The sequence below is a fragment of the Xiphophorus couchianus genome, chromosome 2, assembly GCF_001444195.1.
Source record: "Xiphophorus couchianus chromosome 2, X_couchianus-1.0, whole genome shotgun sequence".
NCBI classification, from domain to species: Eukaryota; Metazoa; Chordata; class Actinopteri; order Cyprinodontiformes; family Poeciliidae; genus Xiphophorus; species Xiphophorus couchianus.
The window spans coordinates 20075183-20099283 of NC_040229.1; the positions used below are offsets into that span (position 1 = coordinate 20075183).

The following is a 24101-nucleotide window of genomic DNA, read 5'->3' on the forward strand; positions in this document are numbered from 1 at the left end:
CTCTAAGAGTTTTCTTTTTTTTTTTTTTTGTCATGCTACAAAACTTCCTCCAACACTCACTTTGGCACACTGCTGTCTCTGAGAGCCTGCTCCACGTCCATGTCCTCACTCTCAAAGTCGACAATAATGATGCTGAAGTTGTCATCTTTTGTTTGCTGGTGAAGATTTTCCATGTCAGAAATAAACTGCTGCACCCAGCGAGCCTGGTTTTTCACTACAGGGCAATAATGGATACAAAAAATTTGTCCTTTAGATATAAAAAGCATATTTTAAGCAGTCTCCTTCATGATGCACTTAACATTTCTTGAGCAAGAAAAGCTTTTGACTGACCTGGCACCACAAAGTGCACCATGACATCTCGCCTCCATTGCAGCATGACAGGCTGGCAGAGAAGAGGCTTAGCGTAAGCAGTGCTCCACGGTGTCGCGCCAGGCCGCACCGAGGACCTGGTGGAAGGAGACGGATGCTGGGTGGTGAAGCTGGTTGCAGACGCAGAGGGAAGCGGGGTCGGTGCAGAGGCTGGGGCTGAGTCTGTGTTCTCCACACTTTCCTCTCCTTGCCTTCCATGGTGCAGCAGCAGGTAAATGTACTCTGAAAGTCGTACCACGCTGCGTCCTCTCTCCATTAACTCCAGCTCTACCAGGTATCGGTTCCCTCTTGCCGAATCGCGGCGCTTCTCAACATTGATGATTCTTAGCAGGGTGTAGATTCTGGAGAACACACAAAGAAACCCTTAAGAAAAACTGAGGATGGTTGTTGCAAATACAATCTGTCTGAAATAGAATCTGGAACAAAAGTGGTTTGTTTATACTTGTAAATTTTCTGAAATAGGATAAAGCTCCAAGAGGATTCAAATTTTCTGTCGTGTTTTAAAACATGGCTGATAAAGAAAAGCAAAGGCATCTTATAATCAGTATAATCTGAAAATTGAGTATTAATAATACATTTTGCTTTTGCAGTCATTCATTACAGCACACATACTGTACATCACACCACAGTCTCATTGCATGGCCTTATTATCTAAGCCAGAAGTGCCCAACTCCAGTCCTTGACTTCTGTCTTCTAACATTTGAAAGCAGCCCTGCTCCAACACACTAAAATATAATGGTTGAATTATCTCATTAATATACCATTCAACACTACAGACACCTGGGTCAACCATTCATTCAGTCATTCAAGTGTGTTGAAAAAGGGATGCATCTAAGACATGAATGGTAGTAGCATTTGAGAAAAGTTGGGAAGTCATGATCTGAACCTTTATCCTTACCCTCCATTGTGTTCATTGAGTTTTTCCATGTACTGTGCCAGCACATCCACCACTTCGCTTTCCGCCAGCTGGAGGTTGCCAGACACATTGCAGCGCAGGTCATTCCAGTCTGATCGCAGCAGCTCGAAGTCCATCGGATTAACAGAGAATGTCCTCTGCCAATTGATGCTTTCCTCTGCCCAACCTGGCCGGACTTCGACCTCCTCGTAGCTGTAATCTGACATTTCTCCCTCCTCTGGTTCCAGCTCTTGCTCTGGATCAGGGTTGGGATCAGGATTAGAGTGGTTTGTATCTTGATCGATGTCTGTGAGGTGGGAGACTGGGTTAAGCTGATGCTGAGATTCAGTAATCTCTGAGGTCCTAAGGTAAGAAGTGACCCGTAACTGACTGTGGATTGTGTTTTCTGTATAGCTTAATCTTGTTTCAGAGGCTGGAGTCGGAGGAGGCTCTTGGTGGTAGGACAAAGGGATCTGGATATCTTTTTTACTGGGCAGGTCAGCTGTGACAGTAGTCCTTAAATCTCGGGATTCCCCTTTCCTCTTGATTTTCTCTAGCTGTTTTGTCATTGCTACTTTGTTAAAAGACCTTTCTGCAGTTTCACTCTGAATGTTAACACTTTTGTTATGTGCTGATGTCTTACTGTCCTTAGTAGGAGGGCTGTGCCAAAGCTGAGGGGCACCAATAAGGTGCCTAACCACTGACCCACCCCTTCCACCATGTCTTCTTTGACCCAGGTTTACCAGCCTTGTGGTCTTCCCAGTTTGGTACAAAAAGACTCCAGGGAAAACTTCTCTAGGATGTCGAGATGCCCTCTCTTCCCTCCTCTCCCGTCGCTGTTCCCTTTCTTTTTCTCTCTCCTTTGCAGGACGAGGCCTGGTAATGTAGATCTTGCTCTCCTCTCTCTTCTCCTTCTTGCTCCCAACAGGCTTGTTACTGTTAGTATGGGGGTAGTTGCTATGGGCAGAGTTGCTGAGGATCTGCTTCGCTCTGCTGGTGAGTGCAGATAGGGAGGTTTTTTGGGGAAAAAGGAGTGAAGACTTGCTAATTTTAGGAGGTACCTCAAGATCACCTCTCCCACCTTGTGCTTTGGCTTTCTTATTTAGGTCTTGGTCTGAAGGACCAGTATAGACCCAGGACAAAGTGCGACCCCTGACCACACTGTCCACATCTGGTAACAGAGCTATGGGTTGGTCTTCCTCAAGTCCTTTCCTTGTATGTTGTCTCATATTTCCACGAGTATGATCCCTTCCCCAGTCTCTGTCCAGAATCCTCTCATTCTGTCTATCCCTGTGAAAAGACTGTTTTCTTTTTCTGTGACGTATTATACTGTTGACCTCTCCCACCTCCTCCTCTTCTTCTTCTTTTGGATCTTCTTTACCTTCCTCTTCCTCTCTGCCTGCTGGTGTGGCCCCAGTTTTTGAGTGCTGATGGGAAGAATTATGCATATGACTGGACTGACTTGGATGAGAGGGTTTTCTGGGCGAATGCGTGCCAACAATCTCTGCCTCGTCCTCTGCATCCACGACCTCCTCTTCTTCAAGAAAGTCTGTTGTCAAATGAAGAAGATTCAAAGTTGCTACAATGTGAACATTTGTTCAAATACAAGCTGCAGATTTGTGTGTGTGTGTTTTTTTTGTGTGCAGGGATTATTGTAAGGAGTATGGTGTTTGCTCATTATAACTTACCATCTGGGTTGGGGAAAAAGAACGGTCTGTCATCTTCCTCCTCATCCATCTTCATATATTTATAGAAACCAAATCTGGCAGACAAAGGAAGAAGAAACACCCACATATGACCACATACATTAACTGAAGTGCAAATTTTTAAGGTTACTCATAGATTTATAAGTGGACACCTTAAGTAAGAGAGTTTGTATAAGCTTGTACCATGAAGGTCGCTAGGACACAGCGGAGCTGTTTGTTTATACAAGACATAGACAAATGTTTGTTTGTCTCTCAAACAGATAAAGCTAAATGTGCTTACTTCTCCAAGTAGATAGGAGACTCTCTGTAGAAACATTTGTTTTCCCGTTCCATATGGGTGAGACGTGTGAAGTCGTTAGGGTAGACAAAAGATAGGTAGACCTGAAAAAGAGTCGCATCTCAGTCCAGACTGTCATACACAACTTTATTATTGAATAAAAAAAAGAAGATCTTTTGAAATGTTATCTGTTTCACATTTAATTCAAAAAGAAGTCTAATTGATTAATTATTAACCGTTTTGGCATTGCATCTAATCTACGAGTAACCAACCACTGATTCAAAGCTGCAGCCACATAACATTCATGAAGAATTTTAGTGAATTTAAGACAAAGGCCTTAAATTCATTAATATTATTGACTTTGTATCCTTCAACCATCTTTTTTTAAATCTCACCAGAGATTTTGAATATGTTTCAAGTCACTCAACTGTAATGAATACTCTTGTGTCTTTCAGGATTTCTTCTGAAATCAAGCATTGGCGGAATTTGAAATATGACTGAAATCACTGTCCTACTTGATGGTATAAGCTTCACCTTCCTCACAGATGGCATGGAATTTTCTCATAGGATTTCCTGATACTTTACTGAATCCTCACCATGTAGGTTTTCAGCACTAATGGAAACAAAGCAGCCCCAGAGCTTCTCTAAGCCACTGCAAAGCATCTCTGTAGGCATGGTGTTCTTTCTGGGGGACGTTTCATTCTTCCTCCTGCGGGCTTACCACTGATCCACTGAATTGAAACATTCCAGTTTTAATTTATGCGTACCCAGAACAGAATCCCAAAAGCCCCTTGACTTGTTTAATAAGCAGCGGGCAGAGTGGAGATGACTTTTTGTGCCAGGACACAGTGGTGATCTGAAGTCCTTTAAGGATTTTAAACCACTTGTCTCCTCAGATATTTGATGGGGGAAGTTGATATCTTCCTCTTTCTAACATGCCCAAGCAGGGAAGTCACTGTTCCTTTCACTTTAAATCTTCAAACTTCAAATTAGTTGTGACTTTGTCAAAAAAGAGAGAGATTAAAACAATTTGTTTTCTTGCAAATACCCAATTATTTATTAATTTCACCAGTAAATTTAATTTACAGTGACGAGATTAATAATTTTAGGTGCAATTGTATTTCGGTTGAAGATTCCCATGTTTACATCTGTTGCAGTAACATCTGTACTCCCACAGAGGGGAGTAAAGCCCAACAATTGCCACTTTTACATATTGACACAAAGAGTTTGTTGGTTCTGTGTTTATTTTCACACCTACATAATTTTTGTGCTCCTATTTCTTTCTGTTTTGTGCCCTTGGTTTGAATTTAATTTCAGAACTCCTAAATAAAGGTGTACTTAGAATGCTGAAACAGTGGCGAGGTCCTTCCCAGACGTAGTTGGACTTTTATATAAGACCAGCATTATTAAAAAAAAATAATAATATTGATTACATTTTAATAAAATTTAATTTAAGACCACTTTACAAGACTAACAGGTTTAATTCATATACGGAAATATATAACTAATTTGACTAAAATTAACTAATTTATATAACTAATCCAATCATAAAGACAAATTAAAACACAATTACATTTTTGATTTGGTCTTATTTAATATAATGTGCAATCAAATTCAGTTCATAAAGGAAGTTGGTGAAAATGTATCAATCAAATGAAGCCCAGCCAACTGTATCAAGATGAAAAACAATACTGAAACTGAGGGCTGCTAAAATTCCTGACAGTAAAACTGAAGGAGCTGCAGAAATGTCTCCCTGCCTAGTTACTGCATATAACAATATGACCATAAGCATTTCTTTCTAAATAAAACATTCAGACCTGTCCAAAATCTCCTCAGATCCCATGAGAAAATGCTTTGGCATCTGATTAAATCAAACTTTAACTTTGGCCACATTTATCTGCAATAAAGTCCACAATCTCATGTATAAACACCAGTTATATTAAAACAAAAACACATAACACTTCTTTTTGACTTACAAACTGAAGGCCTTGGTATCGGGCGATGGGAAAATCTTTGACTACATAGGTTGGAGAGTAGAGACAGGCTGGAAGAACATTTTGGAGCCGAGTGTGGTCAATCATTGGGGCTGAAGAGAGAGACAGAAATGACTCAACAGTTTGCAAAACAATTATGTGATTTGGAATTTATATTAAAGTGAAAAATATGAAAAGCAGGAAACATAAAAAGAAATGCCAGCAGTTTGATTGAATTACAGCAATGCTGAATACAGTAAGAAGGAGTACACTGGGAACCATGCAGTTAATTAGACAGGAAGAGGAAACAAGAAGCCAAAAATTCAGGATGAAAAGATATGGAAAAGATAAACAGGGCAGACATACTGCTGTAGAAAGTATCCCTGGGGTCTGGCCTCAGCATATCAGCTCCATGTGGTGTGATAATGTCTCCTTCCAGACCCTGTGGGCGAAACTCTGCTGGGAGATGGATGTGACTGGCCAAAGTCTGAGGGATGTGATCCACACTGTTCATCTTCAGACTGGACTCATCTGGGAAAAAGAAACCATTACTCTGTTGGTTTTGTTACCAATGTGATTTTGTCTGTTACAAAGTTTCCTTCTAATCAATAAATCCTGTCAATGTCCCAGTTATTGACTGGGTGCATAAGGTCAAAAAGCTAGCAGGAGGAAGATGAGAAGAAAAAAAGGAATCTGATGAATAAAGGACAGTAGCAAAAACAAAAGAAAAACATTGAAAAATAACCTGGAGGTCAAAAGAAATCCAGAACAAAGCAGTTATAATAACAGCAATAGATAGTGGGGAAGGAGGAGAGAGAATGTGTGATTAATGGCAAGTCGGGAGCAAGGGCCGATGGAAGACATGATTTGTAATTAACAGGGTAATCAGCACCATTTTCATCCTCTAAAGGGTCAACTGTGCAATACCCTGAGTCTATATGTGCATATGGTACACAAAGTAAGCCTTTGTAAGCTTCTTTTTGTTTGACAATAAGACTTTTTAGTCACTTCACTGCTTATGTCTTGAAGTAGGAAACTTCAGATTTTGTTGGGGATTTCTTTTTTTCATTGGAGCAACAACAACAACAACAACAAAAACAACAACAACAAAAAAACACCAGCTCCAAATTTGGCACTTTTTAAGGTATGGAGAAGTCAATGTGAGGAAGAACTTTGTAAACTGTCATGCATGGTAGATGTAGCATCATGCTGTGGGCTTCCAGTGGTACTCTTAGATTCCACAAACTGGGTGAAACAATGACATCCTTCAGTTTCACCTCAAATTGACAACTGGATGGTTAATACATGGACGTTTTTGAATGTTACAAGTTACAACAAGATAATAATCCCAAACACAGATCAAAAGTTTGGATTAGCTAACACAAAGTTTATGAAATGTCAATCTAAATGACAATTTAGAGAACATGCATAATATCTGCATGCTGCGAAAGCATCCAGTTTAAATCAGCTCTACTATTTCTGGCAAGATCAGAAAAGATAATTACAGGAAATTATAGAATTTTCTTATTTCGATTGCTCTTCAAGTTCACGGAAATCTATCTACTGTTTTCCACTTTTGGGTTTAATTTTCAAGATAAAACAAGAAAATCATTTTTTATATTGAAAGGAAACCAATTTGACTTACATTCATGAGACGTAATGTGAATCTTTAATAGGCTGTCCTTCTAAAACGGATATTTCTTAAGGTTTAATTTTATTATAAACGAAAATCTAATAGAATTAGTTTGATATAACTTCCCGCTCTTGTTCTTAAATTGTGCCAAGCATACATATGAACCCACACACGGTGGCATAATTTCACAAACATGAATGAATCTCAAACACTTTCTGGTCTGTGTACATAACGTAAGCTAGTGAGGAGAGAGGGTGCGACACAGGAGGACAGGATGGATGGCTGCTGGAAGATGATGAGAAGGTAATGCCTGAATCCAGTGAGTGACCTCTTACGATGTATGAGGCCTCATTCTTCTCTGTCACAGCTCGTCATAAACAAGGCTGTGGGGTTTGGCTCACAGCCAAGCAACACTGCGGTTTTGCTCAAGTTGACAACTCTGCGCATCATTTCCGGAGCAGCAGGCATTTTCCGCTTTCAGTGTAACTGATGCCTTGTGACACATTACTATTCTTGGTGCTGCAGAGGTTAAGTACCAACTCAGAGAGCGGAGTTCTTAACTTTGCTGCAAATACCAAGACACAGGAAGAGCATGTGCAGTGTCGGCCACATCAAATGACACCTCTGGATTATGTATTGCATGTGAAAAACCCTGCTATAGATGTTTTTATAGCCACAGTATAATCCTATATTTATAGCTCTTAAAATATATATTTTTTTACCATCTGCTGAACGCTGCCAGAAAACTGAAATTGAGTCTTTAAGTATTCAACAGAATAATGATCCAAAATATATGATCAAATCAACATTTAATGGAAGATAGACAATAAACCAACCTAGTTCTGTTGAAATTTCAATGCATAGGCCTATATTTCAAATTGTTTCTGTGTGTGATAAGATTAAATGCAAGCAAAACAAAGACAAAGTGTAACAAATAACAAAGAAAGAAATATAATAATGGCAGCAAGCCCATTGTTGTTTAAAAGTCAAACAAAAAGAACTGAACCAAATTGTAATTTTGTTTTATAAAAATTGGTCATAAATAAACTGAGATGAAAGGTTTTTGTATTAGTAGAAATAAAAGGTTCTTACCTGTGTAGAGGGAGATGTAAGCTGAGTCTATCACTTCATACTTAAGACCTGGGAGGAACGGCCGCCACTGAATGAGACACAAAAGAAAGGCAACTGTGTAAGAACACAACCCGAACATGTAGAGCATGAAACTGAACAGGAATCACTCATGGCGGATTGTCAGCTGAGTGACACTCTTTCTGTTACTGAGTATCTAAAAATCACAGGATTCGGCTGATGCCGAGTTTTTTTCTACAAACTCACTTATTCTGCGAGAGCAGAGACAGCAGAGTGTAACATTTTCCAGCAAGAATATGAAATCTGGCGCTGTAAAGTGCTAGGGAAGGGAGCAAACAGGAGAAAAATGAAAACAGACTGTGAACAAAACAAGAACACGAAAAAAGATGACAAAGAGTGGAGAGGAGAGGAAAAAATAGGCGGGAATCAACTAATGACCTGAACCAGAGAAGCATCGAGGGGAAGGAAGAGAGACAGGCAACAATTCTCCTAAATAGATTTCACAATTACCTCGTCACTTCTACTTACCAAGGATGTAATCATGGGAGACAGGTCATTTTCCAACCTTTCCTTAGAGAATATAAATATAAACGCCCTATGCAAATACTCCCACAATAGTGTTTGCACACAACACCCTCCTACTTAGATTAAGGGGCATTTCATAAGCAACAAGTTATGTTCTCCCATACAGCATCTAAAGCTCATATCAGCAGCTCACAGCCATGTTGATGGGGTGACACTGAGGCACCCATACGGTGCCCACAGAAGGGCACAAACATAGGAACATCAAACAAGGGCACAGCGGCAACATCATGCTGAGTCGCAGCAGGGCGCGGCTCAACCGGCCACAAAAGGCTTCACCATTTTGTCATTGTTTCTGTCTTGAAAAGTGAGCCGGTAAAGTCAAAAGAGGACAAAAAAGTTAAAGCAATATATGATTTTTGGAAAGGTTTGCTTTTGCCCAACTGACACAACAACACAACAAAAGTGCAGAGCGCTGTACTGTTTTTAATACAACCTCGAGGGCTGTAGCACACAGGCAGCAACAGCTACTGCGCCTTCAGTCGTCAATCATTAAGGAGAAACTGGACAAAACATGAATCTCTCAATGCATGTTATTCAAACTCTATCTTGAGTACAATAGTTTGAACATGTGGCAGTTTTAACAAAGCCTTTTAACAGCAAGTATTCAATAAGAAGAATTAAGCAAACATAAAAAAGATGGCTAAATCATCTTATTTGACTAATTTGTCTAAGCCCAGACAGGTGAATGTATTATTAATTATTATTATTATTATTATTATTATTATTATTAGTAGTAGTAGTAGTAGTAGTAGTAGTATTAATATTATTATTATTTTGAGGTGATCAACTTCAGGTAGATTGAAACAATCTCCACAATCCAGTCCAATAGAACAGTTCAATAGCTAGAACAGCTATAAGAATCTTTGGGGAAAGGCATTTGTTTGTTTGTTGATTTGGACGCACAAAGAAGGAAACTGCAAGTCGACTCGGTCCTCAGGATGCTCCCAACGAGCTTCTGCTGTGTGCTAGACACTGCAGGGTTTCCCAAAGGTTTCCCATGGACAGCAATTCTTAATAGTTCTTCAGGTTACACTACGAAGGTTTCAAAAGTCCTTCCTCCATCCAAGAGAATGATAAAGAACAGTTCACGCATGTGTGCCTCCGTCAGAGGTTACACTCCAAAGACAAATCTTATCTTTCCAGCGCAGTTTTACTGCGGGGGTGATATCAGCCAATGATGGCCTCCAAAGCAATGAATGGAGGGAGATACGGAGCGATCAGCTTGAATAAGTGGAGGACTAGCACTGTGTAATGGAAATACCTTGTCAATTACAGAGTTATCTCAGGTGTGTACAGTGCAGTAAAAACGTATTTGCCTCCTTACAGATTTCTTTGTTTTTGCTACCCATTTTTCAGATTGTCAAACAACTATCACATAAAGATAATCCAAGAAAATACAAAATTTCAAATCAGAATTTAGATTATCAGAGGAAAAAAAAAAGATTCTAACCAATATATCCATGTTTTAAATCTTTCTCTTTTCTTCAACAGAAATATCTTGTCACACTGTAAGGTGAAATAACTCCCATCAAGTATTTGGGATAACTGGGAATGAATCAAAAAGCTTGGGGTTTATTCACATTGAAAATTTGTAGGAAGAGCTCAAAAGGACAAGCAAAATGACCTACAAACTGACTCACTTAAACCAATTCTGTCAGTAAGGATTGGACTGGTACTGGGAATGGAAAACAATTTGAAATGCTTGTGGAAGAACACCCAGAACGTTTGACCCAAGTTGCACAGTCTCAAATGTATTTGTACTTTATACTAAGAGAATACATGTAGAATCCAGAATTTGCTAGTGAAAACAAATTCAAATCTTATCTGCTTTAATGTCAAACAATGAGAAACAAATATATGCTTTTTTATATAATGTATGTATGTTACTTGTTTTGTACATATTTTCATGTTAAACCGTTTTTGAGAGGAAGCAGCAAGAGGAAGAAACCTAAGTGCTTCTTAAAGTTCAACAGAGAGAAAAGAGAACCGTTATCAATGGGGAAATATTAAAGAGCACCAAATGTTGAAAGAAATGGCACAATTTAGCCTCAGGGTTGTCTCACTTAGCCAAGACACTGCGCTGACATGAAGGTTTGCTATTACTAGAAAAGTCGGCCAAAGAGTTTATGCTGATCCTCATCACAGAGTGGTGGAAGAAACCAGGGTATTCCTCCTTCTCCTCATTTTATTTAAATCCAATTAAATTAAAAAATAGTTTAAATATCCAAATGGAAAATAAGTACAATATATATAGAATTGACTTTTCTTCTTTTTTATGGACACACTCAGATGGGTTATTTACATTTTAATAATCAGAACTTTTAATCTCTGACAGAACTGACTGAAGTTCACTGAAGTATATGTTTCCTATGATTAAACTCCTCACAAGCCTCAGGAGCTGAAGTTGATTTCCTAATATACATGTTTGTATACCTTACATGTTTGGTTAAGATTACCAATGGTAAGATTCACTTGAGATCAAAATTAACAGAAAGTAAAGATATCTGACAGATTTGAAAAGCCAAATGTTTGCTAGGAACATCTGACTTCTAGAACAACTTTAATAATAACTGTTTAATTCTTGGTAATATCTGCATACTCCATGAAGGGCAGAGAGGTATACCGTGAGGTATACCAATTATTGCCTAAACTCTGCCAGACAGCTGGCATTAGGCCCGAAGCAATAGAGCATAAACACAAAACTGAAATAAAATAAAATAACTGGGAGTGAGCAGAGTAAGACGTTAACAAACCTGATGGCACTGGCCCAGGAGAAAGAATAAAAGGGAACCAGAAAGATATCCATCTATTTTCTTTAATCTTTATTTATAATAGAAATTTTGACTATAAACATAAGACATTATATCTAACAAATAAGTAATAAAATCTAGTTAACCTATTATTAAAATGTTATGACAAAGATTTATTTTAAAGTAGTAGAAGCAACGCAGATAAGTCACTTAACTAGCACAGTAGTTTCCATTTCTGTGTTTACAACTGTCTAAATCATTAGGGGCTAATCTATGAAAAAATGGTTGATAGATAGAAAGCTGTAAAGTATTTAGAGATTTATTTATTTCCTTTTGAATAATTTCTGTTGTAAAAAAGATACATCATACCTCAGTCTTAGAACATTTGGAATCCATCTGATACATTTTTAAGCAGGTAGAAATGCAGTTAACTGATAATCTTTGAGAAAAGAATAGAGGACTGCTAAACAATAATCATAATTTCTTTTAAAGTAATCTGTTTTCATATAACTTATGGGGGGTTGGGCAAAAGAAAGAGGACCACATGTGAGTGTCCATCATGTTTCAGACAAAGAACTGAATAACAGTTCTTGGCTGGGAATGACATGCTGCTAACAAGCCAAGAATTACATCTTGCAGCTGTGGTGCAAAGAAAGCAAAGTGACAATTAACACGCTAATGAAAGAACAATTAGTATAGCAGAGCATTTATCTCACTCCCTGTTTACTTCAGTTGTTTGGAGTCAAGCTTCATTTTAACTACTGTCAAGTAATCAGGAGAATACAGCAATGTGAAACAACTTTTATGCCAGTCAGAAGATTATTTTTATACTTGTATTTTACTGCCTCTTTATTAAACAACAAAACTACTGTAATAAACAAACAGGACAAGAAAAGTGTTCATAACCACTTGAATTCTGACTAGCTTCCCTCATCTTGCTAAAAAAAGTGACACAGATAAAATGTATATGTAGACCAAAAAAAAATGTGTATTCCTTCTCACTAGTGTGGAAAGGGTAGCTTGTTTTTTAGCTTTAATTACCTTTATATTTTTTATGATAATTGTGTAAGAGTTTCCTTGTTTTGTATTTGTTGCTTGTATTGATTGAAGTTTTTTTATTTATTGAAAACAAAAAACCTTTTGTTTTTTTGTGTGTAGTTAAATTATTTTAAACTTGTTTGCATAGCTTTGTCTTTAGCAGGACGAATTGAGTATTTTCCAGGAACAACAGATGGAAAATAGTCTTTTGGTTAGTTCTGGAGCAAAAATGTCTTTCTCTGGAAAAGGTTTTTGTTCATTCGGCACCAACAAGAGAAACACATAAACACCACTAGATTGAAACTCTATCCAAGTCTGTCCAAGGAGTGAACATACTGTACAAGGTCTGTTTGGTATGCAGGACGAGGACATGCACGCTGTAAAAGCAGTTGAGAGTAAAATGGAACAAGAAATGGAGGTAAAATCTGTATGACCCTCCCAGTGGAGGTCATTGTTGAAATACACTGAAAACGTAAAATTAAATTATTGGTTACTGAATGAAATAAGGCAAACAAGTTCAATGTCCTGGACAATAACAAAACTAAGCCCTAACAATAATTGTGGTTTCAAAATGAATGCTCTATATTTTAGAAAGGAGCTGCTCATGACAGGAACCTGAGTAATGCTAAAGATATGTTTTGAGGGACGATTTCTTTATATGAGCCAATACTGGTGTGAGGAAAAGTGATTTCTAGATTTAAATGGGTGTATGACTGGAATCAAGGCTCATAAACACCTTTCAGCGTTAAAAGGATGGCACTTACAAATTCATTTCTACTCTTACTGCCCCCTTAATATGCGTTAGCACCATATTTACCTATTTCAACACACAAATACACCCAAATCAGTAAACAGATGCTGTGAATTGGCAAAAAGCCTGGGGTTAAGTGCCCTGGCTAAGAACACTTACGCATGTGTGGGATATAGGATTCCACTGTTAGGACTTGCTCACTGCACCTGTTTGATGAAACATCGCCTTGGTGCTATGAAATAAATGAGCCAGGAATGGAGCCCCGCAGTGCATGGCTATTGTTGTGGCAGACCACCTGCCTCCTTTTGGTGGAGTGTGGAAGTGTATGCTTTTTGTCACAGCACATCTGCTGTTAATTTTTTTTTGGCACATTTAGCAAATGCAAACGTTTATAGCAAGTCTAATGTGGTTCACATCTCAAAAATAGTCAATAGTAAGTTTTAGTTTTATAAATCTGCACTTACACCAGAATGTAGGGAATTATTGAAAGAGATGAATGTACACATGACTGAAGTGGATGGATGCACAGATGGGTGGATGGATAGTAGAATGGATGGATTGCAAGAATAGCACACAGACAAAAAGAATGAACCAAAGCAATGCAAAATTGTGTTCATGGACATCTACAGTAGATCTTTTATTTATAAATATATGCATACATATTTTTTAATCCAGAAATATATTAAGGCAGGAAATAATATCTAAAATATTTCCCCACAATTATCTAGAGGTGGAAAAATGCCTGGAAAATCAAATTTCACAAATGTTTAGAGTTTAAGAATCTGTTAATGCACTTTTGGAGTACATACAACCTACAGCGACTGTAGTCACCATAGGATCAATGTTGTACATGTAGACTGTGCTGAAAACAAACAATAGCTGGAAATTCATATGTAGGGTAAATAAATGTAAAGTCACCTCGTTATCATGAGGTGGCTTAAATAGAAAGATCAGTAATTTAGCAACAAAAAGCAAAAGTTTTCTTTTGGTGGAGTATTGAAATGTGTTATGTATTAATGAAAACATTTGCATAAAAAGGTGATGTAAACTGCATTTGAACAAATTTCAGATCTGAAAACCTTGATCCAACCAAAGGAAAAAATTACTTAAATTACAAGGAAGGAAAATGGTAATGACATAATTAGCCTGAGATATATCACAGAGATTATAAAAAAGTAAAGTAAATTCCTGTTAAAAGAACAAGAAGCTCATTGTATTTAAACACCTGGCTGCAGATCACTTTTAGTGCTGCTGATTTATACTGAGGGAGATTTCATAGTAGATACTGAAAGGTCTTTGTGGCCATGACTTGTGCAGCTGAGCCTGTGTAAGTGCAACGGTGGAAGGAGAGTAATATTTGGTCCATCAGTCTGGGATTTGGCCCAGTAGGAGTCCTAAAACAAGGCCATTAAAATCCTGCATCTAAACCTCACACCACTGCCCGTCCATAAAGTTGCCATTGCTAATTAAAGTGTTGCTTTCTTCTCCTATGTCATTCCCTCAATCATTCTGTTTAATGGGCAACAGTTTCCGTTGTCCTGTCAGGCTGCGATCAGTAGATGTTTTCCATTAGGCTGGTGGAAAAGGTCCTGTGTTTCACTGACAAAAATCCAGATGGTAATTAAGAAAGTTAATGAAACCGCAGCTCATGGAATTATTTATCATGTTAAGCAGCCACCTATAACTCTAACAAAAAATACTACTTTATTTGAAGTTAATTGGGGAAAGGGTTGAGGCAGGTGACTGCACTGGATAAATACAGCCAAAGCGCAGAATCCCTGCTGCTCCTACAAAATATACATTTGAGTCCAAGTAATTTGGGCATTTTAAAATGGTCCCGTTTTGATTCATTATTTATGTTCCACCTTTCAGCAGCTAGCCTTCTTAAATACTAAATGCAACAAAACAGAAAGAAGCCCATCATAACATGAATGTTTCCTTCTTATTTTCAAGCCAAAACTCTCAGAATATATTTTAGTACAGCCTGTTTCAAGTGTTCAAAGGAAGAGCTGTTTAACAAATACATTCCTTGATTATAAGCCCACCTTTGACTGTATTATCACAGCTTTATGGAGAACATGTTGTATATAGGGAAAAAAGAAGCAATGAATTCTCACTATCTGCTCTTTAACAAATGAAGGCCTGGGTATCTGCAGATTTATGTGAGCCCTGGGCTTATGCTGTTGTGGGCTGGTCACAGTAAATCTGCTATTTTTGTCGAGATATAAAATGTATTCCACTGTTAAATCACATACGAAAGCCTTACTCAGACGGCACATTTATACATACACACAACCAAGCATATAATTTCAACTTGCTGACTTTTATATTCATTGCACTTTACCTACTTGGACCAATCTATTTTGAAAACACGATGAGCGTTTTGCTTAAGAAATTAAAAGCAAAAAACTGAATGTTGTGCATTTCTACTTGAAAATTATTACTTCTCAATATTTATTCTTGCTATTAGCTACATTTTCTTGGCTCCATTTGCTCTTTAATTTTATATGAAGCCATTAAAATGTTAGGAAAAAGCAAATCCTTTAGTTTTTTAAAGCCAAAAATCTAAGTATTTGAGACTGGTTTACAGGTGCTACAAATCTGTAACCTAGCACACATATTTTGTTAAAATTATTCTTTATACATTTTTTTAAAAGAAGCCCTGTACCAGCGATATTTGTAATTTTTAAAGATTCCTACAATAAAGTGCCTGTTGCTGAGACATAACCTCAAGAATAACTGGTATTTTAAAAAGCTGTAAATGATAGATCAGCTTTTGCAGAAAAATATGACCCTGAAATGATGGTATGGACTGAATTGTGAATTTTATTTCATACAATATTCAGTTCAGATATTTTGCTTACCATGTATTAGTTGACCTGGACCATTAATGTTAAGCTGACCAAGTTGAGATGAATTGTCTTATTTTTATTTTTTTTTATTAGTAGTATTATTCTGATGCACCCTCCCCCAAAAGATAGAATCTGCCTCAAAATGGATCAGACATATACTCTAGATCAGTGATTCCCAACCCATTTCTTAAACTCTGCTGAATTGTACCTACAAAATGCAACTGATTTGTTACATACACTATTCATCTGTTCTCTTGTTCATCACATGTGCTGCTGTCAATGTGGTCCGCCAGACTGTTTTGCTGACAGCACCACAAAGATGCAATGTGAGTCAAACTTATCTTGGGACAATGCTGTGAAATGTAGATGAAGCAGAGCAAGATACAGTGATGAAACACCTTTGTAAAGAAGAATGTACTAGTCGCTGTGGGGAAACGACAGAAAGACTGTTGTTATTTGATACCCTGCTGCAATACGGAGGAACATTTACCAAAGGCTGTAACTTTTTTATTTTGCAGTACTGACATGCACAACAACATACTTCTCTGTCCTCTTGACAGTAAATGTACTTGCCAGTGGTGGAGGGAGGCTTGTACTTTTTAGATGATATTAAGAGTTGAAATGTGACCTCAAATCATCAGTTTGTTACAAGCATCCTAATGTGGTGATTTTCCTATCATGAAGGCTTAGATACAGAGTAACAAAAAGTATTTTCAAAAATATTCTTACTGCCCAAACGTTTAACTGTCTCTATAACCTGACCTACGATCAAGTCAGAAGGCAGGCAGCAGACAAATGCTGTTCAATTTAATTAACAATTTGATGATACTTTGAATGACCAGAGGTGAGTTGTAACTTTATGGGGAAAAAAAATGGGAGTAGTTTAATTACAACATACTTTTTACTTTTAGTTAAGTAACATGATTATGAAGAATTGATATTTGAATCTGAGCAAATTTTCTGGATACTCCCTCCACTGCAAAAAATTTCATTCAATGAAGGTGAAGTATTGTTAACAGTTTAAAATATTGTGTTGGGTTTACTTCAGGCTCTGAGCTCTAACTCAAAGCTAGTTAAAAGATATATCCTACATCCATACCTAAGTGATCTCTCCTTGCCACCTGCCTGCATGCTCAGAACAAAAGGTTATATAAGGGATGTGGGCTTTTGTTTGACACTTCATCTTGAAGTTAAGTTCCAGTTGGAGCCTTGCCTAAGGTGGAGACACCACTCTGCGGAGAAAATGGTGCATTGGAGAGTTGCCACAAATAGAAAACAGGACAAAATGTTAAGGTCTTGTGGAAGACTGACAACAAAAATAAAGGAAAAAGAAAGAAGTGTGTTAAAAATGCTGTGCTTTCCATTCTTTGGTAGGCAAAGCAATAGGTGAGTATTTGAATAGCTGTGATCAAAAGATCTAATGAGTAAAATTAGCCAGCTCTCACCAGCTCAGTCTTTACTTTTGCATAAACGGGTTGATTTCTATTTGCTCGCCTCTCCCTGCTGGTGCAGTAGGGTCTCCTCCAACGATACAGCACAGGTTTTATTTACCAAACTACTGAATTTGACTTCTATTTTTAAACTATCATCTGAAGCCTCTGTTGGACTATTCCACAGTTTTAATGTTTGTAATTAATTAAAAGTTTAATCATGCATCTGTGCCACAAATGCCTGATTTTCTACAAAGTTAGTTTTCTTATTTTCCATATAAGTAAACTGCTTATTTTGGTGCAAAATAAGCAGTTTATTTCTATTGCATCAAAATGACCAACTTCAATATGTGTTAATATCAATATGTGTTTCGAATCAACGCTGTTCTTTAAAACTGTGGCACTGTTTTAAGAAACTACCTAGTTCCTTAGTTAAAAACATAACTACAGGTAGATTTTTCCTTAAATACATCAAGGAAAAATCTACCTGTAGATCTATCAGGTCTTATTTTGAATGCATGCAAGTTTCATCACCACAGACAGATCAGTATGTTCCGTCTACAGTAGTTCGCACTCATTTTGCACAAGGAAATACATACAGTAGTTACATGGATTTAAACCATAGAGTACAAAGTTGAAATTAAATGGAAACTGTTAGATGAACTTCTAGATTAACATAAGTGTGTATCTACACTGAAAGCCATGAACTCTGATTAACAGCTGGGAGGAATAATAGTTCTAATAAAAAAATAGAAGAAATTTTGCGATAACTTACCCCAACCTCCACGTGGTCTGATCCCTTGTCATCTTGCTTGTGAAGAATCTCAAAATAGTATCGCCTGGATGATATTAGGCTACAGGGAAAACAGAAAAAGATACAGTTAGATTATATTAGAATACACTCTAAAGTAAAATCTGATTTTAAACGCAAGAAAATGTGATGAGTACAAGAACAAGTTTAGTGAAGATTGGATCTCCGCAATTTCCTCAATGATTACAGAGATTTCCTTTAGATTTACTAAAATCTTTCACAACAAAACTTTGTTTTCTTGTGATTTTGATTATTTTTAAATAGTAGCACATAACATTATCTGTACTTATGATCAATAGACACTTTCTAAGGGATCCCGATGACCCCTGTTCCTATTACCTCATTAGATTGTTTTTTTTTCTCTCTCAAGCATAAAGAATATTCTAATAATTTAAAATGTCATGGTCATCATATTCTGCTTTTATTGAATTTTGTTTTTAATGTAACCTGCTGTTTAAGGATAATTATAAGCCTTTTATGATTTCTTCAGCTATGATTTTTATTGACACACCAGTGAGTTATTAGTGAGTGTTTATTTTGATATTATACAACCTGTAACTTTCGGCATCTGAAAGCCCCCCCAAAGAAGTTTTATCAGGCTTTAAAATCCTGTAACCGAATAATTTATCTGTAAAACCACAACAAAAATTATGTTTCTGTGGAATGGAGGAAGATGTGCTTAGGAAATAATTTTATGTCAGGGGCAAAATGGTAAAAGATGACTGTGAGCAGCAGCTTTATTGAATCCTGAATAATAAAAAAACACTCCTTTAGAGCCTGATGAAGAAAATCAATGTTCCAAATAAATCATAATTTTCCACTCATCCAGTTCACAGCTGTTTCTGTGAAAATAATTTGAAGGTTCTCCACGTCTGCCATTTTCCCAAATCAATTTAATATGCGCATAAAACAAACAATGGTTTATTCATATAAAACAATTTTTGATACAATTGGCGAGGCTTTGGCTGTGGAATGAAGGACAGAGCATTTCTTCACACAACATTAACTCCCAAAACAGACGTAAACACAGTTATCACCGACTGTTTGACTTCTATGCGTAAATCTATGAGCACATCAAATGCTCCAGCAAACAACATTTGGTAGAGTGTTTGGCTTTTATACACAGACTATCTTCTGAACAATAAAACAGCACTTTAACTGGAGAAAGGAGAAAATATGTCCTACAAACATTTCGTTTGCTTCAGTCTAGCAACTTAAGAATTTTTAGCAATGAAAATCTGTCTTTCCATTCGGATTTGAGGCAGTACATTCACCGGTCTTCTACTAGCTTTGCTGAAGATAAAAAAGCACAATATAATAAACAAATTTTGATGTGTGTGTTTTCTTTTCTACTTTTTGATGTTGATGGCTGAGTTAAAACTGAAGGACACAGGTTTGAGGGGTTGGGGGGGCAGTCATGTGCTGCGCCAGGTATAAGCTCCGCTGTATCATCCTACTGACAAGCTTCCTGTATAGCCAATAAATCATTGCAGGTGCAGGAGAGCAGTGACAGTATGCTATAAAGGTCACTCTATCATAAATAGGGGATGTCTGTGTAGCTGTTGAAATTGCACCCAGCAAACCTAAGTGGCACTTGAAGTTCCTAGCTGCCCCACTTGCCCTTACCAAAAATGATACAAACAAAGCAATTCCTACAACCATGACTTTTAGATGATCCATCACTAAAGGAGTAAAAACAACAAAATAACAAAAAACTGATGAACAAGGCATTATACATTCTCCAAAGGCAAAGCACAAACAAATCTGTGTTAAAGCAAGTCATTTTATTACGTCTTTCTTTCTAATAATCTAAAATTGAGTAATGTTTGTTTTATAGTTTGACTTTGTGGAGCTTTCACCCCTGACCAGACCACATTAATGCTTTTAGGAAACATCATTACATTTCCTGACCCTTCATTACACTTTGGATGTCTGACCATAATTTGACTTGATCAGGGGGATAATCTAATGGTAGAGTTGAGAGGCTTCTGTCTGCTGCCACACTGTCTCAGAGTTACACCAAAAACAGACATAAAGCAGTTGACGCTTCATCTACACAAAACTCTCAACATTCATCCTCAGATTTAAAAACATGTAATAATTCCCTTTAAGTCACTCCCAGAATGGGCAGAATACCTGGAGTCTATACACAAGATTAGATACTTTGTGAAAAATATAATAAGACTTAAATGTTAAATGTAATAAACCTATTATGGGTTTCCAAAGCCATGATATAATCTTGTTGGCTGTGCCTCATTAACAATTAAAAAAAGTTACAAAGAATCTCTAAAAATGTTCTTGCTAAATTGTCTGTCATGTAACAAATAGAAATAATTTTGGTCATTCTAACTGACTGAAAACAAGAGAAGTTTAGTCTGATTCAATTTCAGACACTTAGAAAAAAACATGTGTAGGCTATGTCACGTTTTAGTTGTTAGACTCAAATAAAAAAAAAAAATCTAACTTTTAAATATGGCAATCAATCACTGCAGTTTGTTATTAGTCTCCATAAATCCTTGTTTCTAGTTTATGCTACGAAGGAAACAATTTACAGCTGCCACAGCTTGTCGTGGAGGAAATGTAGAGAAATGTCAGTATCTGTTTGATGTTGGAGGCTTGGTGGATTTATTTTATTTTATTCTTTTTACAAATGGCACCAAAAATGTTAAGAATTAAAGCAAAATCGCCACACGTTATATTGTGGGATTGGACATAGGTGTTTCATCCTTCATAATTCAGTGAGACTAAATGAATTTGTTTGTGTGTGTTGAATGGTTAGATAGATGAAAGAGATAGACAGATAAAGAATAGACAGATAAAGAATGGCCAAAAGAACGATGGAGTGGTAAATAGTAAATGAACTGCTTTCTTAGGAAAATGAAGATGGGATTACAGCAAATAAGCTTAAAAAGCTATTTTTTATAGACTTTCCTTCATGAAAAGAGGCAGAAAAGATGAAAGGGCAAGTGAAGGGCAAATGAGCCATGAAAGAGAAGAAGGCAGCTATTGGTATGTGATTCAAAGGATGAAGGAAGGACACAAAACAAGAGTCTAATTGCTTGACTAATTAGAGTCTTTGTTTCCCGTCTCCTCTCACTGTGTGCTGAACAGATAGAGATGGACAAAGGAATCTGAATAGGATGGATAACATAAGAAGGCTCTGTGGGAACTGACCAATATACCAGAGAATATCATCACAGCCTGAAGTCTGCGTTGGCTAAGGCATTACATTTTTATTTTGTATTAAAAATGGAGGAAGGAACCTTCCTCTTGTTGATATACACACTCTTTGACAAACATCTAGGAAAAAAACCCCACTGAAGCAAAGCGAGGCCGTTTGTCCAAAAACTTATTGACCCACAATGCCTATTTCTTGGCCCTCTCTCTTTTATCTTAAAAATCTGGAAGTGAAGTAAAGAGTGTAAACTTCTTGTCTTTGCTATTATCTTCTTATGCTATTTCACTCTCTCAGCCCGCTGATGGCTTTAAGAGTCCACAGTCCAATTTTGAAGTCTGTCCTTTATCCCGAGTGTCACCCTGTCCCCGTCTCCGTCCCTTTTTTTCTCTTGACTGATTTCTTTATCTGCAATGCCCACAGGTGTCCTTTAAGTAAAAGCTTGTTCTCAGCAAAAACGTTTCTCTCAACTACATTAATGATACTAGAGTCTGGAGCTGCCCGGAGGAGGACAAAAAGCTTTTTTCCCTTCACACTCTCTCCTCCCTTTTTTCCTCCATTTCCCATGCATTTCTCTAATCCATCAGAGCGCGATCCCAACGTTCTTCCCTGCAGCCTCAATAAATCCTCTTTCTTCCATTTTCTCCATCCGGCTCTGTCATCCCCTGCTCTCTCCCACTTTTCTTCTGTGTCAAGTCGGCCATTTCTTTCCTGCACTTCTCACACAGTCTACCTTTTTTGAATTGACCGCATCCAATTCCTTTGCATTTAAGCATCTCATGTAAATATTGAAGAATTACTGAGCTCAGTTTTTTTCTTTGCTTTTATTTCTATCCTTTTCCCCGCATCGCTCTTATTTTCTGCCCAAAAATTGTGAATTGGGGAGAACAGTTTGTGTTCACTTTTCTGTGCTTGTCCGGTATTACTAGATTTTAAAAAGTTCTTACTTTTCTCAATGCAACACCAGGGAGTCAAGCTTCAGACAGTTTGTTTTCAGCCCCCTCTGCCCTAACACCCCTGGATAAAATCCAGTTCAAGCAGTTGTCTTCAGAAGTCCCCTAATTACTACAAAGAGTACATTGGTATTCAATTTAACCTCCCTTGAATAGCTGTCTTTAGAAGATCTCAAAGGGGTATTAGAAAAGATTAGTCAACAAGCAGCGTCATAAAGACCAATAAACACTTCAAGCATAACAGAAATAAACAACAAAAATACATAGGAGAAACAGCCAAATTGCCCACCATAACTCTGTAGAGATCCACCTATTGTCTACACAGTTCAAGGCAAGTGGAAAGCCGTTGTTGGAAGCCATAAAAAGTCTGGTTTGCAGATTGACACAAGCCATGATAGGGACAAACAACATGTGAGAAAATGCTCTGTTAAGATGTGACCAAACTGTACTTTGTGGTCTCTCTCCAAAAGGCTATGTGAGGTGGAAAACTAACACTGCATTTAGTTTTGACCACGTCATCCGCACGGTGGTGGAAGAATCATGTTGTGGAGATGATTTTTCTTTTTAAAGCTGATGGGACGATGGATGGATGGATGGATGGATGGATGGATGGATGGATGGATGGATGGATGGATGGATGGATGGGTGCACAATTAAGCAATACTTTGTGTTGCTTATGTAAAAGTGGTTCTACAATACATTATAATTTGTAATTGTAAAGTGACAAAATGTGAAGGATTAATGTGTTTTGAAAGGCACTTTAGTTGTATTTTCGGGATAAGCAAGAAACATTTTTTTTGTATGTTTGTTTTTGCATTTATGTATGTGTTTTGCAAAAGAAGAGTGTCCATACTGTTGGTCTTACACATCTCTGCTTTGTTTTCATACTTAACTTCTTAGATGTTTGGCTGAGCATATCATATAATCTACTTTTCAGTTGAGTGCTCCTAAGAATAGATATAAATGGCATCATGGAGGAGCATTGTTGTGATGATGTGCTGAAAGTGGAGTGTTGGAAAGATAGGAGCTTCTTAAAGAGACAGAGGACATTTTCAAGGCATCAAATTGCCATGATACATTTAACATATACAGCATTTTAATAACAACTGAAGGTAACATAGTTACTTGACTGTGCTACAAAACGGCACTATGTGCCTGGAAAATGCAGATTACCTCTCCCCCTCCTTTTTAAACAAGCTGTTTTTATGTCACAATCTGAAAAAAAAAAACAACAACATTTTTTTCCTAAATGTTGTAATCCAAACACATAATCCTAATTTTTAGTCCCTGTCAGAGCTTCTCATCTCTTTAAACCCACTCACATTGCCATCATAATACTGACTGTTCACAGAACGGAATGGTTCAAATGGGTTTAAGCTCCTGAAAATAATTTATAGTGCTGTACTTATAGTTTCAGACAGAAACAGTGTGGGAGAAGATAGCAACCTGATTACTGTCTGACCTGTGCGTGCCCATCCGATTGTAACAGAGTTATAAATGTCAGACTGTCACTTTCAGAAAATGACAATCTGACATTTACAGAGACAATGACTGTGATTTTTGCATGATTTTTGCCCCCACACTGCTGATGCTAGAAAGCTGTGCTGGTTCAGCTCGGAGCATCTGACAAGTGCAATTTGCCTTGTTGCTGTGATAAGATTCCCAAAGAAATTATATTACATAAAAGTTGAGATTCAAATGCTTAGCAAAAGGAAATCCACTGCTGTGTACGTGTGGTCTTTTAAAGCAACCATTATTTGTCTGCAAGAGTCTCTAGCTGTTAATCTTGTCTTACTGCAGACCAATAAGAATAT

At 37.4% G+C, this 24101-nt stretch overlaps 1 protein-coding gene across 1 annotated transcript in view; it reads right to left on the reverse strand.

Annotated features, from left to right (window-relative positions):
* Positions 1-24101, reverse strand: part of b4galnt4a (beta-1,4-N-acetyl-galactosaminyl transferase 4a) — a 138020-nt gene that overhangs the window by 7107 nt on the left and 106812 nt on the right. Inside the window, exons 8-16 of the mRNA XM_028003011.1 lie at positions 18124-18202; positions 7946-8012; positions 5587-5751; positions 5224-5333; positions 3251-3351; positions 2953-3026; positions 1268-2813; positions 331-710; positions 61-214 (exon numbers count right to left, since the gene is read on the reverse strand). Coding sequence (XP_027858812.1) covers positions 61-214; positions 331-710; positions 1268-2813; positions 2953-3026; positions 3251-3351; positions 5224-5333; positions 5587-5751; positions 7946-8012; positions 18124-18202 — 2676 coding nt within the window. The remainder of the gene's footprint in view (positions 1-60; positions 215-330; positions 711-1267; positions 2814-2952; positions 3027-3250; positions 3352-5223; positions 5334-5586; positions 5752-7945; positions 8013-18123; positions 18203-24101) is intronic.